Genomic DNA, 24,047 nt, shown 5'->3' with positions numbered 1-24,047 from the left:
ATATAAATAGTAATATATATCTATATAATTAGAAACTTCTAAATATTAAAGAAAATTATATAGCCGTATTTAAGACTCACATGCGAATCAAAGATAGCTTTTAAGAATCCTTGATTCATGTAATAGATTTTCTCTTTCACCCTTTCAATCAAAGCCCGTCAACATAATCAAGAAAGTTAAGACGAGGTGCACGCGCGAAAAACACTTTGGTAAGTTGCTGGTTTCGCCAACAGATAATTCCAGTGTGCTAGAAAATTGCGGACATCAGCGACACATAGTGGCTCGTCAATTTGGAAATGACAAGGCGGTCGGTCGCGCGGACACCGCCAAATGGAACTTCTAAATGGGTAAGATATAAGAGTTAACACTCGAGCGAAAGGAGGAATTAGGTGTCTGATGTATGAGCCACCGTCATCTACCCATTCGCTTCCGATGAAGCATGCGTCCTGTAAATGATGGTGACATTCTTCTCGCATCGTTCCTTCGAAAACATGATAAATTCGACAGAGATGCGTCGCGAAAATAAAAATTACCGTCGCTAAATTGTCAAAAATTTAATATGCGAGAGAAGCATCAAATGACTTTTCACATTTCTTGTACACGAATTATTGAATTGTATTCTCATCCTATTTTATCAACATGTTTTTGCCGCGGGCGTAAAAATCTGTAAAAATTGATATCATCGACAAAACCGCGGGATCGATAAACCACACGACTGGGGGTGCGGTTCTTTCGCGCATAGTTTGCAGATTTGATCTTCGCGACATCGACACGAGCAAACGCACGAGTCAGGGAAGTAGAAGCGGATGGCAGGGTGATGCATGTACCGTGTACATCGAGAGGCGAAGGGATGGCACGGAGAACGTGATCCTGTGACTGATCCGTGAAAGCGTGAAAGGGTTTCCACTCCTTTTTCCACCCCTTTATCCACTCTACGAGAACACGAGGGTGTCGCGAGGTGACGATCAATCACTCCGTGCCACAGCACCTCCCTTTCCATCCAACTGACATCGCCCTTCCACCCCCGCCTCCCACTTCACCACCCGCTCAGGATATTCACGTAAAGGGTTTTCACCGATACAGCCAAAACGATACGGTCTCTTCTTCAATTAAATGCATCTTCCACGCGATCTATCTACATTATCCGCGCGTGGTTTATCATTACTTGAATGTTCGCGAAAATACCCGCTATTATTATATCAATAATACTTTTATGGCTATTAAAATATGTTACGTATAAAAATTATGTCTTATCAAAAGACAATCTTTTTGCTTTTTATCGCAAATGATATGTTAATTATTTTTATCAAAATCTTGTATCGAAAATGTATAATACTTGTTGCAATACATATTTTCTCTTCTGCAAGATATCAGCGGCCGTGAATGAAAGAAAGAAGGAAGGGAAGAAGAAAGGAAGGCAGGGAAGAAGGAAGGAAGGAAAGAGGAAGAACAGGCGGACGGCAAGGAAGAGAAAAAGAGCGATTAAGGATCATAGTGAAGCGGGCACGCACTGGAAATCGTAGGTCAAGATATCCAATGGCGCTTTTACGGGCCGTGTGTCCGCGTGTCGGGAGATACTAAAACTAATGTATTCATGAGATAATTATTTCTTGCATTCATTACGGGGCTGTAAAGTTTTTATTGGCCGCTGGTCGAGCCGGTAAAGCGCGAAGCACCCTTACAAAGTTAGAGACGACTCGCTCTCTCGATCTCGTCTCCTTTTTCTATTTCATTCGGGCCCGTTTACGGCACATTTTTAAGGACAGTCCTTAGGGCCGATAACCGAAACTCAAACAACTTAGCGATATCTGAAATGTTAAAAGCATTCTTCAATAATGTTTAATGGCCAATATTCCACGACAGCATCGAGCTATGTAGCGGAAGGAATACGAGATGCTTCGCTTTGCATTTTTATTTACATCGCTGAAGGATTAAAGTGATCAAATAATAATATTAAAAATAACTTCATCGTTGATAAAATTTCCTTTTAAATGTCACATTTAAAAGAAAAAATGATATCAAAAAATCAATACTCTCTATCTGTCATTATACATACGAGCATATAAAACTGTGTATATCAGTGATATCAATAATTTTGCTTTAGACATAATCTATACATGACAGCAAAAATTTTATATTGAATGCATTTTAACATTTCTTTCCTGATTTTTAATTATATTATATACTTTATATAGAGTGCATACATAATTAAATTTAAAAGCATATATACTATTAAGTTTATATTGTAAGAATTTACGTGAGTTTTAATTTTGTTTATTGCGTATAGATACTCTATTTGTATAAAGTCTAACATCAAATATCTGTATAATAAAACATTTACTCGATTAAAACGAGAAGAAAGTATCAATACCGCGCGAAGATTAATGATTAATTGGCCGCGCAGGAATATCGATGACGGCGCGACTGCTCCGACGAGCCTTATTCACCTTTGTACATCCGCCAATTACATCTCTTCAATTAGAGTCATTTCCGTGCAACATCGTTTCAAACATTAAATGATAAAGGGATGCCCGTTAAAAATTTTTTCATCCGCATGACGGGCCGTTTTTTCTTTCCCGCTTCAAATATGCAAATCGCGACTTAATGGCCAATCAGAGAGCTCGGTTGGAAATTACGCCGCGCTCTCCGATGTCTACTTCATTAAGCGTCTTTACAGCTCTGAAACCGTCTTCTCTCTCTTTCTATTCCCCGACTTCATTACTATTAAATAGACATCGCAATTCTCTTGTGCAATCCCGATATGCCGCTTGATAGAATACCGGTGTATCTAGCGACCGTCGTATCATATTTCGATACGATATCGTATATAAGTATCTGAATTTTAAAAAATAAGAGAGTTAATATATACGTTTGTGATTTTTGCAAATCTGGGTTTTATCCTTGAAAACAAATACAGTAACTTGATGTGTTCATTCGTAACAAGTGCAAATTTCTTATTGAAATAAAAAATCGAGCAACATAAAAAATCCAGAAATATATCTAATAGACATTGTAACTTCGTAGGCACTCTTCAAATGTCCTTTGAACATCTTTTCCGTATTGCTCAAAAGTCTCCGAAGAAAATCGCTTAAAGGTTTCCGATTCAACCGACGTCTTATTAAACTCCTACAACGTAATCGAGGATTCCTCGTATTGATACTCTTTTAGTATTACAGAACCGAAAAACACAGTGAAAGAAGAGGTAAGTCAGATGATAGGAGGGGTTGTGTCCCAGAAGGACGAAGGCGCCGATGGAATATCAACAACTTCGCCGAGAATCCTGAACAAAGAACGTTATTCTTTCCTGTATAGTGCTCCCTCCGAGTGGGAAAGATACATCAACTTTTCTGTTATATAAAAATGTGTTTATGCGTTGCACACGGAGATAAGAAACATGGTTTTAAAGTTTACCATGTCTCGCGGCGTTGATAAAACTTAAGAATATGCCAACGTCTGTAAAACAGAAGAAAAAAGAAAAAAATAAATAGAGATAAAGACAAAGATAGAAAACTTTTTCTGAATTTTCTATTTTCTTCTAATCGTTAAAAAAAAGTCTTATCATTTTTTCTATTGTATATTATATTATTTCTTTTCTCATTATGAGATATATTCATTTTAATATATCTCTTCGGTATCTCTCTTGTGCCACGTAAAAATACATATGTCAATGAACAGTATTTGTGAAAAGCTTCTCGCGCAAGAAACGACAAAATCGAGCGATCCTTAAAAGATCGAGATTTAAGAATCGACATAAAGAAAAGTGGAAACCTTCGATTTGTGCGAGGGAGAAGAGAGAGCTAATATACGGAGGTGGAGTACCGGAGGAAGAATGGAGTTGACGGTGCGAAAATCATGAAGACCGGAACCGGAAATGAAGCTCATCGTTATACACTGACGTCAATGGGAGAAGTATCTGAGTGAAGAACCGACCGACCATCGCTTATTCAATGTACGAACAACGCAGCTTACGCGACGATTTTTCTAATGATATATATAATTTGCATTTATTTAACATTTCTAGTTGTACATAACGAAAAAACAGTGAAGAGAAAACGATTTTAAGGTTTGATATATAATCAATCTTATACAAACGACATATGATTGGATGTAAAAGAAAAGTGGACATTTTGTGATTTATCACTTTCTTATTCAAATTTCTGACAGATCTATAAAAAAATATCGCCGCTAAATCTATCTTGGTATGCATGCACTTTTCTTGCAAGTTAAGTGTGTTACTTACCGGAGGGATGTGGAGAGGAATGAAGAGATCGGATTTTTCTCCGACGACGGAAAGCACGCTAAGCGAGAGGACGATCGATGCCAAGGGTGCAAACGTCGAGGCACGAGCATTTTCGCACGTGTTCACAGGCCTGTCTGTGCGATTCCCGTAATCCCGCGCGGCCCGCACTCGAGCTCTCGTTTCTCCCTGTAAAAAGGAGAGCGGAATTGAAATCGGCTTTCCGAAATTGCGCGCCGTCCCGTAAGCATCCCCAGGGAGGGAAATGCAAACACGCCCTCATCGAATGTGTGGTCCATCAAGGAAAAGGGAGATGACAAAAGCGCAGAATTCGGAGCTGAGAAAGAGAAAGAGAGAGAGAGAGAGAGAGAGAAATAAAGAGAGACGCTCATGTCGTCACTCTCTCAGGATCCGGGCCTTCACATCTAAATCCAAAATAAATCCAAGAGAAGCATCAAGAGCTTTAAGTTCCGACAAACGTGCTGTTTGTACACGATTGGTGAAATGTGGGGAAAAATAGTTTCTTTGGAAGATCGAGAGAAAAGAATTAGTTATATAAAACATCACACAAGACATGATTTAAAGAATTAATGATGCTTCAGTATAGTTCTACATTAAGACATTAAATTAAAATAAATAAATGAAAACAAATATATATAATAACAGTATTAAAAAATAGTAACATTTCTTATCTAATGTGTTGTGTACATTATTATTTATTATTCCACTAAAATTTTTCGTTATTTTTCTGTTGTGACCGAAGATGCGTGTATTAAAATTGATGGACAATAAGATTAAAATATTTGAGATGGTCATTCATAAAAAACATTAAAACTAAAAAATATAAAGATGTATAAGATACCATAACTATATCTAATTACTTTAAATACATAAGTATGTCATATATTGTTAATATTTTACAAACCTGTTACAAATTAGCGACATCATGGACTCTTTCTCTAGACACTAACAGACACTAAAGATTTAAAATTATGTTTTGTATTATAAAGCTACTAATCGCGTCATCTGTTGTAATTATGACATACTATAATTACAAAACTGCTAAGATAAATGTGTTGTAGGAAATCAATTCTAGCGCCATCATACGAACATCATTTGAATTACGTACCTCTTTATTACGCGTATTGTAAAAATCGATTTGTTCAAAAATAACGCAAAGAAAATGCAATAGAAATATATATCATGCTTATTTTTACCACATAAATATACTTTAGTAACAAAATTCTAAAATTGATTTTATATTAAAACATTTTTAGGAGAATTTGTCGAATAAGATCAGTTATATAACTAAATGCATTACTATACAATTATAAAATATGAAAACTGCAAAAAAGAACATTGTTATATTTTTTTGATATATAAAAATTCCAAATAGAAACAAAACAAGCGTATTATGCATATTATGTCGTTATATTGTGAAATTAACCTGATGATGATAATTTTCTTTCTGCCATGGTTAATATTTATTTACAAAAAACTCATTTTTTTCACAAATATATGTATTTTTTTAAAAGACGGCAGTTTAAAATAAATTAACTCACCTTCTGGTCGTGGTATACACTTTATAATATGTACATAAATAAAAATAATACTATATTCCAAAAATATTTAAAATATAATATACAATTTATATTGTAAAATCAACTAAAGTGAAATAAAATCACATAATACTTATACTACAAATCAACTAAAAATGCTACAAATATTGAAAAACATTTGTTTAATGATTGAAAGACCAGTCACAGAGTACACATTCTTTCACTTTGAGTTCCACCATAAAACTGACTACCCTTTTTCCTGAGTCTTGTATGGAAAGCAGTAGGGAATGTAAGCTCCACCCATTTCTCACTCCCACAAAAAATAAAAAAATGCAATTTTAGATTATATGTACATATCATATCTAATTTAAATTCATTACAAAAATATTCATATGATAGAACAATTTTGTCATTCTATTATATTGCTTGAATTATATTAAATGATATATCTATATTCCAAATAAAAATCTTAATATTTCTTATTTATATATAAATAAGTATTTATATAAAATGCTCTTTTAAGGTGTAATCTATTTAATAACGCTCCTTTGCAATATAACATTAAAACTCCAGTACACATTTTTTTGGTAGTTGATCAATGAAAAGGGTGGGTATTCTTTTTTTAGAGAATGAAAAGGGGTAAAAGATTGGGAGGACAGAAAGGGATAAAATTTCTTTTCAAATTATTAGGGTATGTTATTGTGCTTATTCCAATACCACCTCAACAAAGAGAGCAATCAATAATTTCATTATATATTTATATTGTAGTTTTAATAGATATAGCAATAAAATATTTAATGTTTGTCAAAATATATCTAAATATATCCAAATGATAAAAGTAGAAATTTTTATTCAAATATGCAAAGCATGTATGTATTTTTGATTAAATATTTATTTATATAGATAAAAATTATGATGTGAACTTCATATAGAATTTTTCAATGCCTATTTTTAATATTCAATGCCTCTTTTTAAACAATTAAAAATGATTTATGAAGATATATATGAACATATAAGTATGTATAAAAATAAAATGCAACAAAATATTGCTTTTTCACAGCACTTCATAAATTGTAAACATATATCAGCACTACTTTTAATAATATAGTACATTTGGAATACGCACATTCAAAACCATCACTACTTGCAATAATTCTGACACCCTGATTACTGTTTGATAGGAAGCACACTGCCAAACAAATTCAACGACAGCCTGTGGCAAACTGAGCTACTCTTTCCATGTAGAGTAGTCTGCGGGGTAGGTCCAATACGATCCTGTCCAATCACAGGCAGCTCTCAACCAACCCCCAGGAGTTTATCCTCCGCAAGAAACGTTGGAGAGGGATAGCAAACGGCAGTCTTTGGAACACGGAGCATGCTCTGACGGAGCAGTCTAAATCCCATGACCCATGCGTAGTACCCTATCAATTTTGACTAAAAACAGGAGAAAAAATTGACCAGTTTAATACTTATGCAGCAAAGATCAATAGATATCCTATCAATACTTAATTTATTAACATTACTGATGAATTTTAACTCGTTTAACATAAAAATACTTATATATCCTATGTCTACAACATATTTAAATAGAAAATACAAAGATTTTTATGTACATATGTCACAAACTGTTCAAGAATCATAGTCAATACTTTTGCTGCTGCAACACCCTTTTTTAGCAGCTACCCTTTTTTATGGGGAAAGGGGTGACTATACCCCTTTCAAAGGGGTTAAAATATAAAAGAGGGGACTGTATGTGGCATCAGAGAAATCTCTTGCTACAACAAGGGGTTAAATGGCAAACTGAAAAATGGCAGTCAGGATGTATGTCACATTCACTGAGTTCTTTTTTATAACTATAAAATTGTGACATATTTGTTTATTTGTTTCTAACAAGTTTGGAAAAACCATTTACTACATTTTATTATTAGAAAATATAGTTTCTTTTGAAATACAAAGATCTACGTCATGACAAATTAACATGTGATTAACAATGCGCATTTAATTGTGATTATTTCAATTATTATATTTATAAAGAGAGATTTGTGTACTCTGTTGTTTGTATGACACTTTCTATAACCTAACAGAATAAATAGTTTTCTTTTTTTAGATAGTATCATACAAGAGAATCATTAAATAATGTAATAATCTTACTCTTAAATGTAATTTATATTTTTTCATGACAAAATGTGTTTGATATGTTAATCACCACAGATAAGAAAAGACATTTTTATCAAACACTTGCAGGTTAGAATTGATTAGATCGAACTACTCTTTACCTACAGAGTTTAGAAGAGACTTGTGAATACGAATTCCAGCAATCGAACACAGTTAGCGATTCTGTGATGTTACATGTAATAAAATAATCCCAGATCAAAAGAAAAATAATTTAAACATCTTTTGATCGACTAAAAACTAAATAATAAGATTATTGATTAATACTTTTGTTATTTTTTCCATTTTTTCTTTCTTATAACTTATAAATAGTATAATTTTATATGCTTCATATATCATAACATAGATAACAAGCTCACATAATTATAATTATTTGTATCTCAGTAATAACAAAAAACATGAAAGATTTTTAGGAACCTCTAAGATTTTTAAGAAGCACTCTACGCTTCGTTGAAGCACGTGTCTCCGCGTCTGTCAAAGCAGTCAGGTGATCAGCTGCTAAGAGCGCGCATGCGTCAGAAAATTCTACAATCTCATGCCACTGGTTACGATGTTCTCATTCATTATTCTATTATGAATTCTTAATTTTTTTCAATAATGTTTTAAATTGACTGAACATCACTGAAAAATGACATTATATCACTTTGGAAATTGTTTGGCGTTAGTGTACGTGCCATACTATTTGACCTACAAATATTCCGGCTTGTAAGTATCCGAGAAAGATTTTTGAGATTTCTTAACCTAGATTTATAAGAGAAGGTGCAAGTAGTAAAGGGAGATATTTTCAGATCTGAATACGGTGCCTTCTGGAAATGCATCCAAGCAGGTGGTATTTACATCTTTACGCAGCTTGTAAAGATGTTGGCACTTGCCACATTTTTTCCAACCGCTGACAATGTCGGAGAAGAGGGCTTTGATGTTTTTGGGGTACGCATTATTAGTTCTCTTCCAACAAATTTTGTCCCTTTGCAATAAAATGTTCAAATCTATTACATTATTATTTCATATTCTAAAAAAATATATAGTATCTATATTTCTTTAATTTTTCAATATATGGTTTCATAGACTTTTAAACTTATGAATTTGTGAATACGTAGACCAATTAATTGATAAATCTTTATTTTAAATATTATACTGATAATCAAGAATCAAGATAAAATTGTAATATATCTAAATCATTTTCAATTCTTTAAATTAACTTTGATTAGAAAAGACTTTAGACTTTACATTCTTAGATTTAGGTTTGGTATCTTTTTTCCTACATTATTTTAAGATTTTACATTTTTTAATTAATTATAAAAATATGTTTTTAGGAATTTTTAAAATCATCTATTGATCTGGCGGATTTGGCAGGAATATTGTTGGTACTAAATGGTATTCCTGGTAAAGGTCATGCTAAAGTATTAACTGCTGGCATAGGATGGGCAGGAGCGGAAGTGTTGCTCACAAGATTCTTGTTACTTTGGGTTGGAGCTCGTGGTGCTGAGTTTGATTGGAAATATATTCAAAAGAGTCTTGAGTCAAATATCAATCTGGTAAAAACTTACTGTTTATTTAATAAGAAATTGAAGTAGCTATTTAATATTAAACATGCTTTTTCCGGTTCTTTTATTTATAAAAAAAATTTTTGGACTTATGTAATATGTTTTTAACAGGTACAACATATAACGACTGCAACATTGGTTTGGTTGTGGTCTAGGCACGATTTACGGCGTGGTTTAGTTCCTATAGTAATTGGTATGCTCGTGCTTACAGTGTACAGGCCGCTTGTATTAGACTTTCTTACATCACTTTTATTAGCTGGCCCATGGTCAACACTAATTATTAAAGCCGTTACTACTTTTTTCATGGGCGCAACAACGTTACATATTTATGCAGGTCTCGCGCATTCAATTGGAATTTTCTGAACAATATATTTATATGCATACTTACTGCATCTACAGTTGTATTGAACATAATGTTTTCCATTCCACATTTTTTCGATAAAAAAGATATAATATTGTATATTACATAATAAATACTTTTATGTATATATGTTATATTATTTTTATTGTTTTTATTACTTTATTTTATCGTGCACAAATTTGATTAAGGAATATATACTATATATAAAGTGAGAATCATGCTAATATATAAAGTGAGAATCATGCTGCTAAAGATTAATTCAAGTGAAATAGATGAAGAGAGTGCATCCTGTGTCAAGTATGAATTTCAGTCTATGATTCAATTTCCTTGATGTTTAGACTATATTATATAAATGATGCATTTTTATACATATTCTAACTCTTTCGATCGAAAATATAAATTGCCGAATTACTTTTGATTATTTTTGCATTGCTGTCCTTATTAATATAGCGTTTCATTATTTATGGCAATTCTATTTATTTATATTCTCGAAAATTCTTTCGGAGAACAATGGCTGAACGGTTTCTACCATCTTACTTTATCCTTTATTCTAGAGATACGATTCTCTCTCTATTGCGGTTAATGGACGGCAGTGACCGCAGGCCTGTACGTGGATATTCGTGGTGACAATCGTTTTAAAATAGAGCTCGCCTTGGTTGCTTTGAATTCGAGGCTGTGCCAAAACTAAAAGGGACAAGTTACTTTTCATCTCCTTAGTGTCCCATAAATGTCTTTGCCAAAGGCACCAAATCATTCTTCAAATTTGTTTTTAATATCTGAATATTGCACATCGAATTTATATTATAAATAAACGAACATAATATAAATTAATGAAAGAAAAAGTATGGAGATATAAAAAGCAACAATTTCTGCGACTTTTTAATAGCTTTTTAAAAATATCTTCTTTTTTTAAATCTAGGATTAATTGTAAATTAAAATTTTGTGAAAGAGTATTCATTAATCTTATTTTATTACTCATATTTTATTAGTCTTATTAAATTATACAAATGTAAAAAATATAGAAACGTAATTTTTTTTAGTTTATATAACACGATAACTGATTATTCGTATGAATAAATTACATAGTGAAATTATTATTTCATGGAAATCGTTAATTGTAAAATTCACCGTAGATATGATGTGTTCTTGTTTCAATAACGCATTTAATAGCGGTTTGTTTAATAATAAGAGTTCTTTATAAAAGGAGGAAATTTTGCTTAAATATAATTCAAGAATTTATTCAGAGAGGCAGGACAGATCTGTATACGAACCTGGCTTTTATCTTTCCAGTTAACTCGATAGAACTTCGTTGAATGTTAGAATTTAAATGGGCAATTATCTAATAACGCACAATCATATCAATAAACTCTCGTGAACATTGACGAGGGTATTCATATAAGCAAATAAGATTGCGATTTCTTCTGTGATATTCACTCTGCATCTCAATTGCCTCAATGATCGCATTACATTATCGTCTTTCTTCTTAGAAAGTATTTAAATGGTAAATTAGGAGTCATTTTTTCCTTCAATTAAAAATTATTTTTGCGCATAAGAAAATAAACTTACGAGTTTACACAGATATGTTAATGAATAACGTGCGCTTACAAATTGGAACTAATCGCGACTGTAGTCAATATTATTTTGTTACAAATCATTCGTGACCTCTATCACGCATCGGAGTATTATTTATCACGTGTAATAAGAAATACATGTTTAATATATGTATAATACTTTTTCCTTTTATCATCTAATAACTTAAGGTTCTGACATTTACTTACGTAGATGTAATAACAAAAAAATCTCATTTCTCGTGGCGTAATTACGTGTGTATGATTGTCTTATTATCGTAAACATAATATATAGATATTCTTTATCTGTTGTTTTTATGAAAATTTTTAAGTCTCGTGAAAATTTCCAGAAGAGCTACGCGTGCTGGTTTTTTTATAAGTTTTATAAAAATGTATACGGAAAATCTTTCTATGTTAAAAGTATATATATATCCATTCAAAACGTGGCTTAGAGCTTATACAATTGATGTATTTTATAAGTAAGTTATTTAGTCTGTTATTTGGTTATTTAATACGCACATTTGTCGTAATAGTTTATTCTTGTAAGAGTCAAGTACAGTGATATTATTTCTTAAACTATGTATATAAACATATATATATATATATATATATAAATGTTTATAATTCGTATATCTAACATCTAACTATATGAATTTACTATAATTAAAAATTATTTAAATTAAATTATTATTATTAAAAAGAAAGCGAAAACACTTTTCCTTTATTTTAAATGTCACTTGCTTAATATTTTTTGGTTTCTCTTTCGTAGCACTTTTGGAATAGGAATTATTTTGCAAAAGACGCATACATAGCAAAAGGCCACCATAACAACTTTCGATCGATTATTTCGCAAGCTTATCACGAAAACGATACGTGTCTCTATGTGGGCACATATATACAGATACATCACTTATACCTTAGTGTTCTAATATTAATTGACGATACGCAAAATTTTCTTGGTAAAAATCATGTTTCTTAAATTATTTCGACACCGAAACAAGTTCCAAAGTTCACATTTTGTCTATAAGAAGTTGCTCTACATTGGCGTACACGTGATTTAACCCGGCAGGTCAGGACATTAATGATCTGGTCGCGACTCCTCGTTTAATTCCGCCAATGACGGCGAACATATACATACGCCTGCATGATGTTTGCCAAACGATTACGTGAAAATAGAGAAAACAACTGTGGACTTTGAACATGCGATCCGCCAAGAAAAATGCAAGCTGGTTTCATCAGGCGTAACACATGTAATTTATGATTCTGATCAGATATGTGTATGACGGTGCCGTCAAATTGGAATAAATTGTCAAGATTATCATATACTAGATCTAAACAAGGATAAGAACATGAGAACAGTTAAACCTTTGAAAATTGTTGTTGAGAGTCTAAAGAGAGGTAGAGACGTAAGACCTAACTTGATAAGGACTAACGTTGATAAGGTAAGCGAAGCTAACATTATAAATGTAAAAAAGACATTATCTCATTGTTACATGATTTTACGGAAAGTAGAAACGGGTGAATTTTCATTGTTTACGATTTTCGCGAACAGGCACATCGAATTACGGGCATAAGGAAAAACGAATGTTTGTTCATGGCGCGCAAGTTTGTCCGATATCGTGGTAGAGGGGCCAGCCAGTCTTCCATTGGCAGAGTAGCTTGCCTGTGATTCTGGTCGATGCTGCTAAAAGCCGCGACGGAACCAGAACTACTAGTCGTTGGAGAGCAGACAAGTACAGTATCGACCGTTCGCCCAACAAGCGGAATTTATTTTTGTCCGGATGAGCACACTTGCGCTCTGCGTTGCAATATAGAGTGTATTTTCTGAAACAAAAGCAGAAGAGCTGAAGCTGAAGAATCGTTGCATTTACGAGAAGTCTCGAGAAGCAGTAGCTGAAATTTCTCTCTAGTACCAGCTGGCCGAAAACCTACATAACAATAGCGCGTCGTTCGTAGGAGAAAGCCGAAGAGGAAGAGAGAAGGAAGAGGAAGAGAATTGGGGCGTAAAGCACGGAGAGTGTCGGAGCAATCGACTACAGTGACCTCGACTCAAAGCCCAAAATCACGAAGGCTCCAGAATCGTAAAGCCATCGATGAGATTGGAGCGAGGTGTCGCTGTTACTATGTAAATTATCAGCAGGTGTACTCGGCTGCGCGCGCGCACTGTCGTCAACGAGCAACATCAGCAGTGACAACAACATCATCATCGAAAACAGCAGCGGGAGGAACGGACGCGAGGAAGCGGGAAAAATTACGCGGCACGCCGCGGTCTAGAGACCAGGGCCTTTACCTGACCGATTTCAAGGAAGCTCGCAAACTGGCTCCAGAGGTGAGGATCAAGCAAATTGGAATGAGGGAGGATCTGCTATCTATAATACGGCACACGGAAGAGCTTTAGCCGGGAGCTTGATCAGGAAGTAGAAGCAGAAACACCAGCCAGACTGGCGCTATAACTCGCGGATAGAGAGATATTCGCGCGATAGAGTAGAGGTGGCTCTTGCTCGTTGGCCTTTTGGAACGGCTCGCCGTATCGGGCTTCCTTTTGTTCCAAGGATCCTCGCGATTATCCCTTAGTCAACTATAATTGTCATCAAGAGAGAGAGGGAGGAGAACCGTATATCCGAACGACCGATTGATCTCCGTCATACGGGTTTCCCCGGTTATGCCCTGGGTCGCCGCATGTTTTGACCTGCTGGCGGCTCCGTTACTGGGTTATTGTCTCGCGATCAGAAAACTAGCCCTGCAAGCCGGCATCCTGCAGGAGAGAAGAAACGATCTTGTCGGGAAACAGACATCTAACACGGGAACACCCTCGAACGCTGACGCAGCCACAATGGTTCCTAACGCAGAAGAGCATCAAGGTAAATTTATGCTTGATGTCAACGGAATGTTGTGACGTCCGCTTATATAATTCGTATTTTTTTCTACGTCATCGCATGCTCTCTAAGTATTTGTTTCTACGTACGGTGATAAAGCGACTTATCTAAATTAAACAATTAAATGACACAGCCGACGAAAGTAATTAAAAAATGTATGAGAAACACATATATGGATAAGTCATTAAATAAATGTATAAGTCATTAAATAAATATTAAGCTTTTGGTTGAGAACATCTTGTTACCTAATTTTTGAGAAAAAACGGAGAGAATTAAGATAAAAAATTGTAACAGATCAAAGTTTTAATTACAACCGAAATATTGTTGTTGCGTAACTCTTCTTAGATTCATACTGCAAAGTATCTAAAATTTATATATTACAAATGAAGAATTTAAAAAAAGCTTTTGAAATATATAATAAATTCTTAATTAAACAAGAAATGTAATCACAAAAAATAATTATATATATTTAAATTATTTTACTAAACCAAATTAAAAAAAATAAATATATTAGTAAAATTTTTAAGAGCATTATATCTATAATTTTTTCTCTCATAAATGCTAGCATAATTTTCTTATTAAATTATCTATTGCGTTGTATGCAATATAATTAACACGATTGTTTGAATAGTTTCATTTAGTCAGATAATATAATTGTTTTTTAAAAGACCATTATCACGCTATCTATATGCATTTATACATGTATTTATTTCGCTCGTTATATCACAACAAACATCAGCTGATGTTGAGATAGGCAGAAACCAACTTATTATTTATGCTTTTTATTCTCTCATATTTGAATATGTTCCCCTGTAAAAGATATACATATATGCATAGAACGCATATATTGCATAGGTAACGTAAGGGACACTGGGGAATCTTTTACGTTATGTTAGAAGCCGGTTTATAATGAAATTCGAAGGAAATGAAAAGTGAAAGGAAAATAATGCTTCGCATATTGAGGTCATCGTCTGTAGTATCGTAATCAGCACTATTCTGCTGACATTGTATTTTATACTTTATTTGCCATTTCTTGTGTCTAATTAACAAAAGCAAATTTCGCATGTTTAAGATGAAAAAAAAGATGTATAAGTTTATATTGTACTGCCATTGTTTCTAATATGCTTTGAGGGAACGCGCTTTAGAAGGCTAAAATTATAAAGAATATAAATAAGTATAAATGCAATTTTCTCATGAAATATTAAACTTAATTTTCAAATTTTATTTCTTATATACGCGGGACTTTCATCAATGCATAAAAAAAAATATAAATAATATTCTATTTTATAAATTTTTTTCGTACACGTTATGCAAACTCGAGAATGCAGATGTAATTATTAACTCTCATCGATGTACGTTTCACTTTTATTACAACATCCGTACTTTTATTTGCGACATTATTCTCATGTTACGAACGACATTGTTTCACATAACATCGGATTCTTACAATGCTAATACATCTTGGAATGTAATCCTATGAATGTAATCAATGAAAGAATCAATATCGCGTCCGAGAAAGAGAGAGAGAGAGAGTCAAGAGGAAAAAATATAAGGTTAAAATGTATTATTAAAGATTAATGAGTTACTCATATACGAACCTAAGCATTGCATCTATAATTTCTGTATATGATACATAAATATCATATCCTGTTTCATAACATAACATTTTTTATTAAAATATGCAATTTTCACATATATGCAGCATACTTATTGTTAGGTGGAATAATTAAACATATCAATTCAAAGGATAAATGTGAGAATTGCTTTGTTACGAAAAGTACAAAGAATTTATAAAAGAATCTTCAAATAATATAAAAACGATGATAGAATATTTCGTGAACATTTTATATAATAATATTATATATATTATATATTACTGTATAACAAAATATTATATATATGTTAATTGCATAGATATATGTGTAACGTTGTGCGATCATATACATTTTTACAAGATAAAAAAAATTTCAAATTTTTAATATTAAATAATATATTTTTATATCAAACTGCATGCACACACGCGGTTATGTGTATATGTGTGTGTGAGAAAGAGAAACAGAGAAAGAGAGTGAAAAAAATATTTTACATATATTTTTACACATCAAGAAATTTTTCTTTTTTATCTGGTAACCAAACATTATATGTCGGTAAATATTATCTATCCGTGATGATAAATCCGTACATACCGAAACATATTTCATTTTATCATTCCAGAATGGCATTGAGAAATCGATAACTTATCACTCGTCACTTATCACTACGTCCCAAAAAAACCGAACATATTTGTACCTTATCTCATAGTAAATTATACAAGTACAGAAAATGTAAAAATTATTATGATTTCTTTTGTAATTTTTTTGTATATTTCCGCGAATATAAAAAAAAAGTTGTTGAAGTAATCAGATGATATAACACATTATAAGTTATAATTTTTTAATAATTACTATTAAATCATATTTTTTCATAGACTAAACACTTAAATCAAAACATTTTTAAACTTATTAATCTCAGTGTTGAAAATAATTTTATATTATTCTTGATCCGTTAAATATTCGTCACTTTTGTCATTAAATAGTAAATAGTATATTGTATTTATTTCGTGATAATATTGAGACACGAATTCGAAGAAGTACTTTTGTATCATTCTAAATTTTAATATATAGAAAAAAAAAGATAAGAGCGCTTGTTATATTTCAACAGATAACATTTTCTCTTAAGCTGCCATTCCGTTTTGCTTGCGATATAACCGTAATAATAATTACCCAATAATGATGATTATAAAATTATCAATTTAGTTCGCGCACGTGTATAGCTTTAATCAATGTAGTAATTTAAGTGCTGTCTCAGCACTTAAAAATTGTTAATGATAATGAAACACATACTGCACATTCGAAAAATTTAAAGAAACTACAATAATTATTCTGTTTTGTTGTTTTGTAATTTTGCCGCGTTTAAAAAGTGAATTACTATTGGTTTTGGTAAAGGAAAAGCCAAACGAAACTGATGTGCACGCGCATTCGTAATTCTAAATATAAAGTTCGTTCCCGGTGGGAACACAAATGGTGACACGAGGCATCATACATATTTGATTGCCCGCTCATTCGATGTCTCAGTATTGGTGAGATTTACATATCGAACGTAGAACGAGTGCAGGACAATCAAGTTTTGATTCTTTCGTCGTCTGTCATTTAACTCTGACGTTCTTGTCAGCTGTTCGAGAGTCGCACAGTAATCTTTATACTTCTACGGAAATATGTGTATGTTAGGTAAGATAATTTGCACGCTGCTTTATAAACACAAAATAAGTAAATAAGGTAAATATTTGTTATTCATCCGCGTATCTTAATGTTAAAACTATTATCAGATTCAAAAACATAACATGGAAGAAATAACGAGATTTTAAGGTTTTATTTTAAATATGTAGAATTAATTCCTTTATATATATATATTCTCTATTTTTCCTTCTCGTTTTTCAACACGCAGTAAGCTTCTTTGTAATCCGTTGACACTAAGCGCTCGAGAATTTGCATTAAATTTTCGCCATTCACTGACTAATCTATTTAATCATTGTTGTTTACTTATGCTAAAAAAAAACTTTGAATTCCCTAGTCTTGTCTAGAAAACATTCTACAAGTTTTCTGACTCAGGAACATTGGAATAATTATAATCTTTTTTACAAATAGCCTTAATAAGAAATTAACGGTTGTTATGATGTGAAACTGTTTTTCTGCGCATAGAAAAATTTGATGTCTCATAACATCATATTGTGCTTTAGATTGCTTCGTACTCGTAATTAGATGTTTTTGCAAGTGCGTGACGCAACGTAAAAATTGAACAAATACAAAATTGAAGCTGATGATAAACAATATTTTTTTAATGATTTTATTTACTTCCACAACTCTTGACGCGCTTACATACGCGCTTGACATCATAAACATTTTATGTTCAATGTTATTTTGAAGAAAAGCGAATTACGTTTTTGCAGGTCCAAAGTCACATCGTCATGTACTGTGAATTACATATACCTAATCATTCTCATGTTACTTTGATTATATTTGTAGCCACAAAATCAGATATTGCCAAAATATACTCACTAGTATAGCAAGCTTATTCAACGAAATTATTCTGACTAATAACATTATATTTAGGTTTTGCTCTGTAAATTTTCAAAAATTTTGATAACGTTTCGAAACAAGATTTTGAGACCGAAAATATATTTTGCCAGATTATATCGTTCCGATGTATTCTTTATTTATTATAAAAAATTAAATTAATCGAAAACAAAATACGATTTTAACACATTGTCGATTTGTATATAATATTACAGAAGTTTTGATATTTCTAAGATAAATATTTGTTGTACATTTTAGTACACTTTTAATAAATTATTCTTTAATATTTTAATATAAATCTAGCCCGGCACAAAATAATCTTTGGTCGCTAATATGCTAAATTCAGTACTTGCACAAGTTGCATAATCAATAAATATATAACTTTTTCAAGTTTGTCTATTTTCTACTTAGATCCCGGCAAGGAAAAGGTCGCAGCAAGAATGCCGGCAGTAGCGAAGTCATCACGCAAATTTGTAGGAGTTGTTATAGCCATTTGCGGTTTACCAGCTCGTGGGAAAAGCCAAATCGGCCAGAGTCTTGCTCGCAGACTTAATTGGAATGGCGTAACCACAAAAGGTAAATGCATATTTAATGATATATATCTCTAGATAAATACTACTTTGTTTAAACACATCTGTTACATGACTCTACAAAGATTTATTGCAACCATGTATATCGTGTTTGATTTTTATTGTTAATTAAACATACGCATTTAAAAATTGTTTCGTGAATTACAATGCACCATAAATCTCGTTTCAGTGTTTCGCGTGAATGATTATCGAAGAAAACGAGTCGAACCTCATATATCACGTGAACTCCTCCGATCAGATAATGCGGCAAACAATGCGTTAATGGCTCTCGCACAGAGAGATGCCATGCTAGATTGCTCGGCGTGGCTCGCATCCGGAAATTCTGTAGCGGTAAGTATTCACGGAATGTATTTATGGCAATTTCCTTTACGTGATTATGTTTGTAGAGAGACCGCAACATTATTCTCGTCGAATAACGTTTCATTTCCATTAAGATTTCGACTTAGTCGACTCTGCCTGTCAATAATATCGTAAAAAATTGCACCGTTATTATCTTCCCTATTTCAAGCTCCTGGACGCTATGCTGATCACGCGAGCGCAGCGCACAGAGGTCCACGATTACTTCTCCGGTCAACTCGGATATCGCGTTCTATTCATCGAATGCGTTTGCGACGATCCGGAAGTCCTGGAGCATAATCAACAGGAGATCGTGAGACATAGCGCCGACTATGCAGGCGTAGATGTCACCGTGGCTGCGGAAGATCTGCGCTCGAAAATCGCTTTTTACGTCCGATCGTATGAGCCGATGGACGATAGAATCTACCCCAGGATCAGAATCGACACTGCTACCATGGACATTGAGACCTGCAAGGTGTCCGGTCACATTGAAACCACCGTGCTTGGATACCTCGGAGATGTCAGTCTTAAACCTCACACTCTTTATTTCTCGAGGGTGAGCAATTATTTTGCATTATGACACAAAAATGAATTGTATTAAAAAAGATACGGTATCTTTGGGAATTATCCCCTCGGATTTGTTTGTGTAAATATTTAGATACTGCTTATTCCGTATATGCAGTTGTGATTTTACATTTTCTAATTCATATTTTTATATTGTGTTATATACAGCACGGTGAAAGCGAGTACAATGTGCTCGGTAAAGTCGGCGGTGACGCGGTATTAAGTCCCAGGGGCGAGCGTTACGCTCAAGCTTTATCAACCAAATTTAATGCCATGCGTATTCCTGATCTTCGGGTTCTCACCAGTCGCCTTCGCAGAACAATCGCAACAGCGCGTGGTATCGAAGCTCCTCAGGAACACGTAGCGGCTTTGAACGAGCTTCATGCGGGAGTGTGCGAGAGCCTCTCCTACGAGGAAATGCAGGAGCATTACCCACAGGTAATTATTGATCGAGATCGTCCAATAAACTCAAATAATCGCTCGAGGCAAAATATTGATCGCCGATTAAAAAGTATCCGTGTATAAAATCATAGATTAGACCATCGTTCGTGTGAGCGATATTAATTTTTATCAGAGATAGCTAGAAATATCGGATGATAATATAGCGTGACAAGGTTATTTCTCATCGTCCACGTAATTTCACGACAGGAGTTCGCCTGGCGCGATCAAGACAAGCTGCGTTATCGTTATCCGTGGGGCGAGAGCTACATCGACGCGATGCAACGTGTCGAGCCGGTGATGGCCGAGTTGCAGCGCTCCAATAACGTCCTCGTGGTGTCTCATCAAGCGGTACTGCGCTGCATCATCGGATTCTTCCTCGATAAGAAACCCGAAGAGCTGCCCTACATGGAGGTGCCGTTACACACGATAATCCGCATCGCCAGCCAGGGCTACAATTACAAGCTCGAGTTCTTCAAGCTGCCGATCGAATGCGTTAACACGACTCGCGTCAAGCCCCAAAATTGCAAAGAAGATCGTACCGCTGCCGACGCACTGATCACGGTCCCCGATCATTTTGATATACCGGATCCTTGGAGAAACCCCGGCAACGGGCCTACTCTCGTGCAACAGCATTAAAAAGAAATCAACCTGCCGTTTGGAAAGCGGCATAAATCGAGTTTTGAACCACGATGAATCGAAGAATTTTAGTATGAGATAATGATATCAATACAGTTTCGCATAAAAATATGATATCAAAATATTTTACCATCAGTGCATGGAAAAAAGATATCAAATATAAGATAACATTGCTCATTGTATCAGTTGATATAAATGGAGAATTAATGAGATATTGAAAGATCGATTTATGCTATGTTTTAAACAAATGGCTTATACAATAATTGGCTGTACACTCGCGGCACTATTGAGATTATTTATCTGTTTGTTTGTAATTCTGGGTATGAATATTTACACTATTATTAAGAAAAAAATAGATTACTATCTCTATTAAAATTCTCGTAGTAAATTAAAATGAGGCAATTAAAATGAGCCGATTTTATTTTTTCTTACACGCGAGATAGCTGGCAGAAGCGTAAGGCGTCGATTCAATCTTGACGGTAATCAATATGCGGATAGAAATAGTTTGTTCCTCTGATTTTAAGGTTTCTTTTACGTAATAGAGATTACGCACAAATTTTCGAACATGGATATCTTTGACACTGATCGTCGGCGAAGTTTTGCGAATGTCTCGGATCGACTTCAACGATAGGTCTACGATATGGTATTGATACTATACCTTTTTAATGAGCAACAATTGGAAAGCCTGCTCGGGAATGGCTCGGAGCCCTCTACGTATCGCGAAAGATGATAGTTTGTCAGCAATTTATAGGGTTGCTCGGTTATATTATACTCGATGATTAAATTACCTGAATGCTAAATACATATACGTACAGATTTGTATATAGAATAGATGGGAAAATTTAATGTCGAAAACAGTTTGTGATAATAATAGCGCATAGAAATACAAAAGTCGCTATGCAAATGAATCATTTTTTTTTTATATTTCAGCATTTTTTCTTAAGTTTTCTCTTAAAATATCTTGCAAAACTTTTATTCCGTGCTGTGATCATTTTTTATTAAATATATGATCTCTTTTGCCATATTTTATTGTTCAAGTGTCATCGAATTTACAATTGTCTTGACGAAAGAGGGATGGAAAATTACGGAAATGTTTAGGTATATGCAAGAGTTATTACATGTAACACTTGAGATTTTGAAACATAATGCACACATTAATTATCCGGCCTTAACGATGATCAGAATCAGCAGAAAATTTATCTCTGGATACTTTAAGATCTTATATTTTTATAAAGGATAGATATTAGGTATATTATAGCTGCTTCCTTCATAACGATTAATTCGTTTTATATTTTAAACAGCAATGCAATATGTCCATAATTATAATCTCTAAATATGAAATTATATTAATTATATTATTTAGATAGGTAAGTTACAAAAAAAGTTCTTTGCAACGAAACAGATAATCGAAAAAGAATGTTATTATTAATAGATACTGAAATAGCTTATTATTGTTATCATAGAGATAGGAGTTTTATTGCTCCTAGTTTATTAACGACTAAAACCTAATAAAAAAGAGGGCTTATTATTTCGATAAACTTTTTATAAAACAAGTATTACAGTTATCGCATGAAATAATTCAAATGTGTAATAATTGGAAAACATTAATGATTTTATCTTTACTACTGAATTGTTTTATGTAAAGGAATTTTTTCGTCGCACATATTTGTAGATTAGATTTGTTTAAGTCAATATATCGTCTTATAAACTTGTTAGAATGTGTATTTTTAGTATAAACGCAATATAGTATGCGCAGAGAAAAATGGACATTTAACGATATGTGCATTTTGGTATAAGCAAATTAACCATAGTTGTGTTAAAATTGACGCAGTAGTATTTTAAAGATTATGTAGAGCATTTTGTGTGTATTGTGTGTGCACGAGTTTATTATGATTTCCATTTAACTAACAATAAGATATTGTTCTGGATTAACCAGCTTTTGTGGAATATCGTAGATAAGCCAATCGAATTGATTCACATCGATATTTTACTGTGTTTTACTCTTCGTTATATAGGATAGTTTATTGCATAAACACGCATAATATTTGATTAGACATGAACGCGAGGTTCTCCAAGATTCAACGCGATCCCAAGCTGTGAAATCTGAAAGAGAATGATTCGCGCTTCCTAGAATTAGTTTAATAATTTTTATTCGTGCTTTAGGGAAATTATCTATATGTCTTCCTTTCGAATAAAAAGTCGATCTAGTCGATCTTCCGATGTTTCGACTGCTAAACATTTTGTGACTCTGTATATTGGAAAATCACGAATGGTAAATTATAATTTGTAACATGTACATTGTGTACGATTAAGAGATATTATTCATAGGAAGTTTTAGGTTTTTTATTTGTACACTCTGTGAATAAATCTTTTTTTTTTTTTATAAAACAGTCTTGTCCTTCGTATTTCTTTGTTTCATGCATTTATCAAACAAAAATATTAGAAAAGTTTCTCTGGTCAATTTGAAGATGATTTTTCCTCAACAAAAAGATGACGAAGAACGTTATTTTTTGCAAGTTTCCATTTTTTGTTATCATATATATCTTTGTAATTAAGCTTTAAATTAAAATTTTCTCTCTCTATTAAAATTAACTCCGCTTGAAATTAATTAAAAAATGTAATTTTGTTAATCTTTCAACTCCACAAAATTTAGTTTGCAAAAAGCTCTTTTTTTAATTATAATTCGGGAATTATTGATGTCTTGACATTTTCATTTGAGGAAAAGATCGTTCTCGAATTGATTAAAGAATCTGTTATTAAAAGGACATTCGATGGTTGTGGGACACCTTATACACGATACAAATATATAAATATATATATACGATATCTAAAATAAATAACATTGCAGAATAATTATGCAAGTTATGACTAGTATTATGTAATATTATGACTAGTATGTTTTGTGTATGACTAGATAAGTTTTCATAAATACTGTAAGAGCTGAGATTAGTAAAAGTGAAACGTTGACTTAAAGTTTCTATATGTCTAATCTTATATATTAAAATGTGACCTCCGACAATGATGTCTCTAAGGAGCTTTTTAAAAAACATT

At 33.1% G+C, this 24,047-nt stretch overlaps 4 protein-coding genes and 3 long non-coding RNA genes across 10 annotated transcripts in view; 4 read left to right on the top strand and 3 right to left on the bottom strand.

Moving 5' to 3' along the window:
* The window catches only part of LOC115236832, a 4,380-nt gene extending 1,559 nt beyond the window's left edge, over positions 1–2,821 (top strand). Inside the window, exons 2-3 of one of the 2 annotated variants that reach the window (XR_003884254.1) lie at positions 234–347; positions 1,368–2,821. This is a non-coding gene — a long non-coding RNA (uncharacterized LOC115236832). Of the gene's footprint in view, positions 1–154; positions 348–1,367 lie in introns of both variants that reach the window. The other variant, XR_003884251.1, reaches the window with a different exon arrangement.
* The window catches only part of LOC115236787 (gastrula zinc finger protein XlCGF46.1-like), a 111,472-nt gene extending 103,040 nt beyond the window's left edge, over positions 1–8,432 (bottom strand). The window contains exons 1-4 of the mRNA XM_029809479.1: positions 8,386–8,432; positions 8,073–8,133; positions 6,923–7,230; positions 4,241–4,426 (exon numbers count right to left, since the gene is read on the bottom strand). Coding sequence (XP_029665339.1) covers positions 4,241–4,426; positions 6,923–6,934 — 198 coding nt within the window. The 5' untranslated portion in view covers positions 6,935–7,230; positions 8,073–8,133; positions 8,386–8,432. The remainder of the gene's footprint in view (positions 1–4,240; positions 4,427–6,922; positions 7,231–8,072; positions 8,134–8,385) is intronic.
* A 34-nt stretch (positions 8,433–8,466) lies between these two features.
* Positions 8,467–10,002, top strand: LOC115236796 (transmembrane protein 147). The gene is made up of 4 exons (XM_029809490.1): positions 8,467–8,673; positions 8,757–8,895; positions 9,282–9,503; positions 9,624–10,002. The coding sequence occupies exons 1-4, from the start codon at positions 8,597–8,599 to the stop codon at positions 9,873–9,875; spliced, it is 690 nt and encodes a 229-aa protein (XP_029665350.1). The 5' UTR covers positions 8,467–8,596; the 3' UTR covers positions 9,876–10,002.
* LOC115236816 lies at positions 9,997–11,867 on the bottom strand. 2 transcript variants are annotated; one of them, XR_003884246.1, is made up of 2 exons: positions 11,145–11,867; positions 9,997–10,649 (listed from the first exon to the last, which is right to left on the bottom strand). It is a non-coding gene; the product is annotated as an uncharacterized LOC115236816 (long non-coding RNA). The 2 variants fall into 2 exon arrangements; XR_003884247.1 differs by having other exon boundaries at positions 9,997–10,557; positions 11,145–11,862.
* Positions 11,868–12,139: 272 nt separating this feature from the next.
* On the top strand, positions 12,140–13,654 carry LOC115236764. Its single transcript, XR_003884242.1, has 2 exons — positions 12,140–12,883; positions 12,994–13,654. It is a non-coding gene; the product is annotated as an uncharacterized LOC115236764 (long non-coding RNA).
* A 175-nt stretch (positions 13,655–13,829) lies between these two features.
* On the top strand, positions 13,830–23,376 carry LOC115236746 (6-phosphofructo-2-kinase/fructose-2,6-bisphosphatase-like). Of its 2 annotated transcripts, none has more exons than XM_029809404.1 (6): positions 13,830–14,302; positions 18,841–19,005; positions 19,189–19,349; positions 19,528–19,911; positions 20,088–20,357; positions 20,568–23,376. In XM_029809404.1, exons 1-6 carry the CDS (start codon positions 14,104–14,106, stop codon positions 20,994–20,996), a joined length of 1,608 nt encoding a protein of 535 aa, XP_029665264.1. In that variant the 5' UTR covers positions 13,830–14,103; the 3' UTR covers positions 20,997–23,376. The 2 variants fall into 2 exon arrangements, with proteins under 2 accessions (XP_029665264.1, XP_029665273.1); XM_029809413.1 differs by lacking the exon at positions 13,830–14,302 and adding an exon at positions 17,416–17,583.
* Positions 23,362–24,047, bottom strand: part of LOC115236757 — a 4,906-nt gene continuing 4,220 nt past the window's right edge. Inside the window, exon 6 of the mRNA XM_029809424.1 lies at positions 23,362–24,047. The gene's annotated coding sequence lies outside the window, so the exon portion shown is untranslated.

This window comes from Formica exsecta, unplaced genomic scaffold, assembly GCF_003651465.1.
Source record: "Formica exsecta isolate Colony F162 unplaced genomic scaffold, ASM365146v1 scaffold1116, whole genome shotgun sequence".
Lineage (NCBI taxonomy): Eukaryota > Metazoa > Arthropoda > Insecta > Hymenoptera > Formicidae > Formica > Formica exsecta.
Note: the sequence above shows the minus strand (reverse complement) of the source record. Positions and strands in the feature narration are given on the sequence as shown.

Coding starts and splice junctions, on each gene's coding strand:
- LOC115236746 (XM_029809404.1), top strand. CDS start 14,104: ATGCCCTGGGTCGCCGCATGTTTTGACCTGCTGGCGGCTCCGTTACTG. Junction 19,350..19,527: donor CATCCGGAAATTCTGTAGCG/GTAAGTATTCAC, acceptor CCCTATTTCAAG/CTCCTGGACGCTATGCTGAT. Junction 19,912..20,087: donor ACACTCTTTATTTCTCGAGG/GTGAGCAATTAT, acceptor TGTTATATACAG/CACGGTGAAAGCGAGTACAA.
- LOC115236796 (XM_029809490.1), top strand. CDS start 8,597: ATGACATTATATCACTTTGGAAATTGTTTGGCGTTAGTGTACGTGCCA. Junction 8,674..8,756: donor ACCTACAAATATTCCGGCTT/GTAAGTATCCGA, acceptor AGATATTTTCAG/ATCTGAATACGGTGCCTTCT. Junction 8,896..9,281: donor AGGGCTTTGATGTTTTTGGG/GTACGCATTATT, acceptor ATATGTTTTTAG/GAATTTTTAAAATCATCTAT.